This window comes from Ruditapes philippinarum, unplaced genomic scaffold (assembly GCF_026571515.1).
Source record: "Ruditapes philippinarum isolate M1 unplaced genomic scaffold, ASM2657151v2 ctg3269_1_1_1_1, whole genome shotgun sequence".
NCBI lineage: Eukaryota > Metazoa > Mollusca > Bivalvia > Venerida > Veneridae > Ruditapes > Ruditapes philippinarum.
The window spans coordinates 46,910-54,683 of record NW_026856682.1 but is presented as its reverse complement, the minus strand read 5'-3'; the positions used below and the strand labels follow the sequence as shown (position 1 = coordinate 54,683).

The following is a 7,774-nucleotide window of genomic DNA, read 5'->3' as shown; positions in this document are numbered from 1 at the left end:
TAACACAAACTGTTTGCTAATATGCAAATACAACAAGCTACTGTTTTACAAATAGCCAAAAACCTGTTTCTAATTAACATTTAAAAGAGTGTTGCTTACCTTTTTAACAGAAATCTTATGCTTATCAGAACAGGGTGCATCTTTGACAGGCATAAAACATGAAATAGAAGCCTTAAACTACTCCAGGTCTTTTTTTATAGCGTTTACTATAGCTAAGAATTTTAGTAATTTTATTATATTTCTCTATTTCAATTAAACATTGTATAAAAAGGCATGACTGCATGTACGAGGGGTGACCAAGAATTTCTCGGAATTTGTTTATAAGTCTGAAAATTTCCCTTCGTTCTAACGCCGTGTTGCTGTGAAATCAAGTTTGAACAGTTTGTAGTTGCAACGTTTACTCAGTCGAAAACGCCATCACCAAAGATAAAACTAACCTCATATAAAAATCTATGTTTGCGGGTGACACAGATGTTTAACAGACAATAAGATCAATTTTAAATATGGTAAAGGTCTTTGGCGAAATAGATGAAAATCTGGAAACAAAGTGATCCCTCGGAAGCATTAATCACAACAAAATTATAAGAGAACTGCAGACTCAGTTTGATTGAGTCTGTACATGAGGGATAATTTAAAGTGCAACATCCCTCACGCCCCCTAGATGAAGGCGATATTGTGTGGGGCCTGGCCAAACTTTTTATGCGGTCTGTTTTCTTTCGTTTTCATTTAATTCTTAATGAAGAATTGCATTCAGCCAAAGGTTTAATTTGTCCAATTGAAAACTAAATGCTTGGATATACATCTTCTTATTATAATGTACTTTTGAATTTTTTTTGTTTTTGTTTTTATTTTCTTTTAACCTTTTACGCATGAACATATTGTGAAAAATGGCTGTTTTCATTGAAAATCCTCCTGTTACAAGGTTCAACTGCTATGAAACTATAAAAATGCGTCAATACTAATCAAACTTGGCACAAATGTTGACTGGACCATAGCCTTTGTAATTTCATGCTCAATCTTAAATTTCCTGTTACCATGGCAATAGGGGGACGTCTAAAAATTGCCAATAATCACTATTTTGCGTTTTTGTTCCATCAAAACTGATTTCAAAGTACTGCAACTTCTCAATGGATTGAGATCGAGTAAAAGGCTTCTCAGCGTTAGTTAAATGTTACCTTATGATCGATCTGAGGACATTTTAAACACCCCTAACAAGTCCCAACTTTTCTTGGCGGTGAGGGTGTCTGCCGCCATCCTTCAAACCACCATAACAGAAAGGGGCACATCCCCATTTGGCACCCTTTGATGTACCTTTTTGATAGGGGCGGCGCCGAAAAAGTGATCACTTTTTAAACAACATTTCTCAAACGAAAAACAGTGTTTGGGGCCTACATAAGGCATTTCTATTTCTTTCACTATTTGAGCTCTCAAAGGGGGGCTGAAGAGCCGTCTTAACGCGCTTTTATCAGGTAAAAGGTTAAGGAGGGTGTATTACACATCAATACAGCGTTTTTATAGGTTTACAATAAACACATTTCCAAAAGGTATTTAAAATATTGATCAAAACAATAGAAATGTATCATTTGAAAATTCTTATATTATGCTGCTTGAAAAAATGGTGATCAAGTTCTAAGTGATTTATGATGTCCATTTATCAGCTGAATCAATAAAATTTTGTTCTGGAACACATTAATATCTGCTATATAAATATATGTTTTAGTGGAACATGTTTCTCGTACTTGCTAACAACTGCTATGTACAATTCTTTCGTGGTTTGTTGTAATGTCTAAATTAAATACTTAACACTAGCAATGTAAGTCATTAAATTGAAGTTCTTCCATTATAGTCCAATTCACTTTACATAAATATTGAATCTACGGCCTGATTTTGGTAATTCTGGATCATCCCTCATTTTAAACATAAAAATATCTATATTTTAAAACTCAATTAGTGCGACAAGACCAGCTGTTGCTTAGTATTGACCACACCATACGACATGACAAGGCAAGTCCGTAGTTTGTTACAGTCTGTTAGTATCTAATAAAAAAAGTTCTACACATAACTATTTTATGATACCCGTTTTTTGATCCTTTAAATGTGTTTAGGTTATTTCATTTGTTCTGTAGCAGAGTATTGAAATAGCCATATATGTCGGTACAACTGTAAGCTAATGTCTTTGACTTTATTTTCCCTGCGTATGCATTGCGGCGTCTTCGTGTTCAACTTCTGGTAGGTTTTGTTTCTCCTCTCTCACAAGTGCACGGATTTCGAGCTTTAATTTTCTTATTTCTAGCCTTTGTTTCTCTATTTGACCTTTCATAAAACTGCTTTTAATTGTATCAGGGTCATTATGTGTTGTTAATTCTGAATCACTGAAAACAAATTAGAACACATTATGAAATAAAGGAGGTGAAGATTAATAAATCACATGACACTTCCTTTGTATAAGTCAGGCAAATCACATTTAAATGAATGGTTTTTAATTAAAATAGATGTTCGCAAGTTGCTTTACCAAATACTATTTAGACTTCGCGTTAATTTGTTCTATTAACTTAAAATGCACTTTGACTACCTGCTTAAACACATTTCGAGGCATTAAGTATTTACTAAACTATTTGTATGTAACAAGGAAAAGAGTTGTCGTTCGTTATGAAGATTGAAAATTCCCTTTATAGATATAGAGTAAGTTTATATTCTGGAATAAAATGTTTTAAGCCAAATTGGCTCTCTGTGTTTATGTTAAACAACCGAATATATAAACATTACCTAAATTCAGTTGTTACATGTATTGTAGCTTTTGTTGTTGTTGGAAATGGCGTCTGCTTCTCGGGGGTGGACGAACTAGAAGGCGCACTTGCGGTTTCCGGCGGCGCCAATTTCTTTGCCGTCTTTTTTGTAGATTTTCTCTCCGGGTTTGTACGCTGAAATGAGTTCATAACCATAAATGTGTCTGATATACCTTGAGCATTTAAACTTCCGGCCGAGGAAAGAGCACTGACAGGAACTAGGATATGTCCTGCAGGTATTTGCTGCACAGTTGCTGCATTGATGTTGTCAAGTCTCGTGAGTGGATTTTGATTCATAATATGATGCGGATATACTATATGTTTTATCCTTTGAAATTTTCCAGATTGGGGTTTTGGGGAGATACTATTTCGCAGTTGAAACCCTCGTGTCATTACATTATTTTGCACAGGTGATTGAAGTTGTGTACTAGAGTTTGGATTAGAATCTTTATATAATTTGTTTTGATTTCCACTCAAGCTTTGGAGTTCTTTTTTATTTTCAGGCCTTGTCACTCTCTGGTTTTGTAGTGTACTTGAAGAAATGGCTGCAAAGTTAAGTGATGAATTGTACAATGGCTTTAGTGCCCGAGACGAAGTCGGTTTAATGTGCTCACTATTGCCTTTTCTTTTAGCTAGTTGCAGTTTACGGACCCTTATCTGTTTTTCTATTTCATGTTGCAGTTGTAATTTCTTAGCATTGTTTGGTTCCATGGTCCTTTCTTTCATCAACTGTTTGTGCATTTTATTTAATTCATTTATCTCAAGTTTGAGTTTTTCATCGTTTTTTATCGTTTCCGTCATGCCATTCGAAACAGATGCCATTTGTCCTTTCTGATGCTCAGATTTACGAGTATCTGTAATTGTCTTGTTGGTATGATCAACAACGTTATGCTGTTTTACAAATGGTTCATTTCGTAATGTTTTATTTGGTTCTTTGCTCTTCTTTCCTCCTTGCACGCTGAATCCATCTGAAACAAAGATCGGGTGAAAGTGATGTGAAATAAATACTAAATCCATTGTATTTTAATGAAGTTATAAGTACATAGATGGATGATGAAGATACTGAACATAAATTATAACTAATGAATTTTCCCTTTGTAGGTTAACTGAATATCAGAATAGCTCACATTTGTAGGTAGGGTTCTTGACCTCTTAAATTTGTTAAGTTTACGCTGAAGATACAATTTGTTTTGTTATTTTGTTATATACAAGAATATCTAAATAGACGTATATTCCATTTTTTAAAAACATGATATTCCTCGGTCAAATGATTTCTTCTACCCCGTTAAAAGCCAAACAAATAGGATTTTTACAGAAAGTATATTAAACGGACCCTGAATGTTTTAGCAGGGTGGTGCTGTGGGTCTTTCTCAACGAACAAAAGTAATAAAGTCGCAATATAACCTAGCAAAACTAATAATTTCTTTTCTACTGAGCTAGATACAATAGTTTAAGCAAATTATACTTAAAGGTATAATTTGAATCAGAATTACTTACATGCATCTGTTAAAACTTTTGATGATAGCATCATGCAGCAAAACAAAACGTGCACTTTATTCCACTTCATATTTGTTTACAATCAACGTTACTTGTACATGTCTCTAAAGTGAAAATATAAAATGTGGTAGTAACTAGTTATATGTGTAAAATATATATTCCTCTTCCGAACGTTCGAAACGCTTTATGTTAAACTGACGCACTATTATTCAAGGATTACTCAATTTAAGACGAAAGTTTAAAAAAAGTACATACTCAGTATTAAAACTTTGACATACTTTGTTATCTCTTTTATGATATGTTTATGATTAAATTCAAATTAATGTCAAAATCAACATTTCATGTTTGAAAGCAAAATGTTCATAAACAAGTAAAAAGCAAAAGCTGTAGGAAAATCAAGCGTAGATATATTTACAAGCTGATATATGTCAAAATGTTACTCTACCAAGACGATAATATTAATCATTTACTATCATTAATACACGACAACCTTTTTAATAAATGTTTGCAGTCAAAGGTGAACTCACAAAAATATTTAAAGATGTTGAAGGTAAATGTTTCCTTGTAGACAGGTTTTATTTGTGTTAATTTATCAATTTTACATGTTGGTGAATATGTATTTTTACTTAAGTTATTTTTACTTACATAGTAATGATGCTTCCAGAGGTATATCTTAATGTATTTCAGTTACCTAGCATGATTTAATACTATGTACGTTTATATTAACACTTATGTCTTTTAAGATACACGCATCTGGATAAAACAGATTTTTAGGGGGCGTGAGGAATGTAGCACTTTTCATTATCCCTCATGTACAGACTCAAATAAACCGAGTCTGCAATAATCATGTAATTTTGTTGTGATTAATGCTTCCGAGGGATCACTGTTTATCCAGTTTTTTTAATATAATTATAAAATGACACATATAATTATAAAGGTAACCAATCCATAATAAACGTACACTATTCATCTTCAGTTTTTGTTGAGCGGAAATCAATTGAACTATATTGATAACGATAGTATGTGTTTAACGACCGTTTGTATATACATGTATATGTGACTGAAAACATATAAGAAATGTGTGTCTACATGTATATACTGTTCTTTTTCTCCAATAATTGCTGTGCAATAACTGTATAAATAGGTTGTACATCAAACAATTCCTTGTTTCTGTAAAGTATCGGATGTTTTTGTAAAACACGCCTGGTAAACGATCGAGCTACCTCTTTCAGGGGTATACGGTAAATCGCTCTATCACTACTTCCGAGCTAGTGTATGTATCTAATATCAGGTGTCGCAAAAGTGTTTTCAAATTTATATATTTTGTAAACTCTACACCAAATATTGAAATTCGGAGGATATTATGCCATATAAATTTGATTAAAGTTTCCAAGATATGTAAAGTTGATAAATTTGTGTTTGTAATTGTAGCGGCGTTTCCCAGTTAGCGAATTTAGCGTTAAAATCATAAAATACTGTATAAGTACTTATTTTGTCGGGGGTTTATATTTGGCTATATTGGCGGTCAGGGTCAGTAGCGCCAATTCAAAACACCGCCAATTTAAAGCACCGCCATTTTAGATCATCGCCATTATTCTTTGAAAGGTAGACAACTCATGGTAAAATAGCTTTGGTTTGTCCGAGTAATCTCCCTTGATTATTTGTAATAAAAATAAACATTACAAGTAAGCTGAAAAGAATTTGTTTATTTTTAAGTCTTGGTACGAAACTCATTTAATTATATATCTATATACAGTACTGTATTTATTACGAAGATGATCACACGACGAGAAACAAATCTAAATGTCATATAAAAATCAGACATGGAATCATGTTACACTTTGTACATTTAATTACTTAACGAAATTTATAGTCCTGCCTTAGAGAAAGACTCGGCAATGATGTCGGGCTTTGTGGCTAGTTTAGAAACAGCCTTGACCAGCCATTGTGCATGCAATGGTTTCACAACAGAAGTCCGCAGGTCAATTTTTAACAAAAATAGTTTTTATTTATGTTTTTATTAAAATCGTTCAGAATTAGCACGATGTAAAGATAAAGGTGACCAAGCAAAGGTATACCGTATGCCGTAAAATAAACGAGGACAGTTAACTACTGCGTGACCGGTGTTATTTTTATTTACTTTTTTTATTCTTTATTTGTAATCGCCAATTCATGACCCCATATTTATGCCAACAAGTGTTTTAATTTAGCGGTCTAAAAGCGTTTGCGCCAATTTATGACCCCGCCAATTCAAAACACTTTAAAAAACGCCAACATTTGACACCGCAGATATAATGCGCTATACAGTAGATAGATAGATGGATGGATGGATGGATGGATGGATGGATGGATTTCCTCCAAAGATGAAGAGCATAACAGTATTTACAGATACAATATTTACATTACAGTATACATGTATAATGCAATTTAAATATTATGCGATAACATTACAAAAATATATCATAACAGAAACAAAGATCATATATTGTGGGATCTATATTAAATCTTTCATTTTATGGCAAAACTAATTCACACCTGTTTTTTATTTATTGATCTTTTATCTAACAACAAAAATGTAGAAGAAAACATGGCACTTACAAGTGTATCCTTAATATGATTGTAAGCATTTCTCCTTTATATAGCTTCAACGAAATCGAAACTAAAGGTTTGTAAAGTGGGAAACACATTTTATTGATTTCTTAAAAACAATGAAGGGGAATTGGCAAATAGTTCTAAATATAAGTCATATCTTTTTAACAGAAGATATAGTTAATATAAAGCTGTATTATTTTTAATATTTTAAACTTGAGTCATGTACCATCATTTTGCTAAAATTGGAAAGAAACATTAATAATTGATCGGCTAGTACCTATTTAAACTTGTTACACTATCTATACTTTTTTTGTTTTATTTCATAGATATCGATCGAAAGAGCTGTCAGCAACCGTCCTATTGAAGATTATGTCTACCATGTATAGACCCATCCTAGGTAGAAGAGAGACAGAAAAAGACGAGTGAATTGGTGTTTGTATGTGATTAACGTTGAAGGGGTGTGTGACGAACAATGTAGAACTATGTGTTTAACATTGTAGGGGTGTGTGACGAACATTGTAGAGCTATGCAGTAACAATGTAAAAACAGTAAACTATGCATGTGTTGCTTAAACTTTTGTTTTTTGTTGTTATTTTTATTTGATTTACTTGATAAGTGTTAATATTTTAAAGCAAAATAAATAATAAAACAATGGGGCCGGGTTGACCAGAAATACCATTGGTTTTTGGCCGGGTTGACTTGAACCGGAAATGGAGGTTTTTAACTTTTGACCCTTACCTGGGGGTCGGGGGGGAGGTAGCATTGCAATTATTGCGCTTTGTTCATCGTCTCATTATGGTGATCACTTGTGCCAAGTTATTCCAAAACAAAAAAATCAGCGTTTTAAAGTTATGGCGTGGACACGAAAGTGCTACGGACGGACAGGCGGACGTTCTAAC

The 7,774-nt window shown here is 33.1% G+C and overlaps 1 protein-coding gene across 1 annotated transcript; it reads right to left on the bottom strand.

Annotated features, from left to right (window-relative positions):
• Nucleotides 1–213: 213 nt before the first annotated feature.
• On the bottom strand, nucleotides 214–4,667 carry LOC132747321 (uncharacterized). Its single transcript, XM_060736671.1, has 3 exons — nucleotides 4,284–4,667; nucleotides 2,767–3,754; nucleotides 214–2,372 (listed from the first exon to the last, which is right to left on the bottom strand). Exons 1-3 carry the CDS (start codon nucleotides 4,351–4,353, stop codon nucleotides 2,183–2,185), a joined length of 1,248 nt encoding a protein of 415 aa, XP_060592654.1. The 5' UTR covers nucleotides 4,354–4,667; the 3' UTR covers nucleotides 214–2,182.
• Between the last annotated feature and the right edge of the window lie 3,107 nt (nucleotides 4,668–7,774).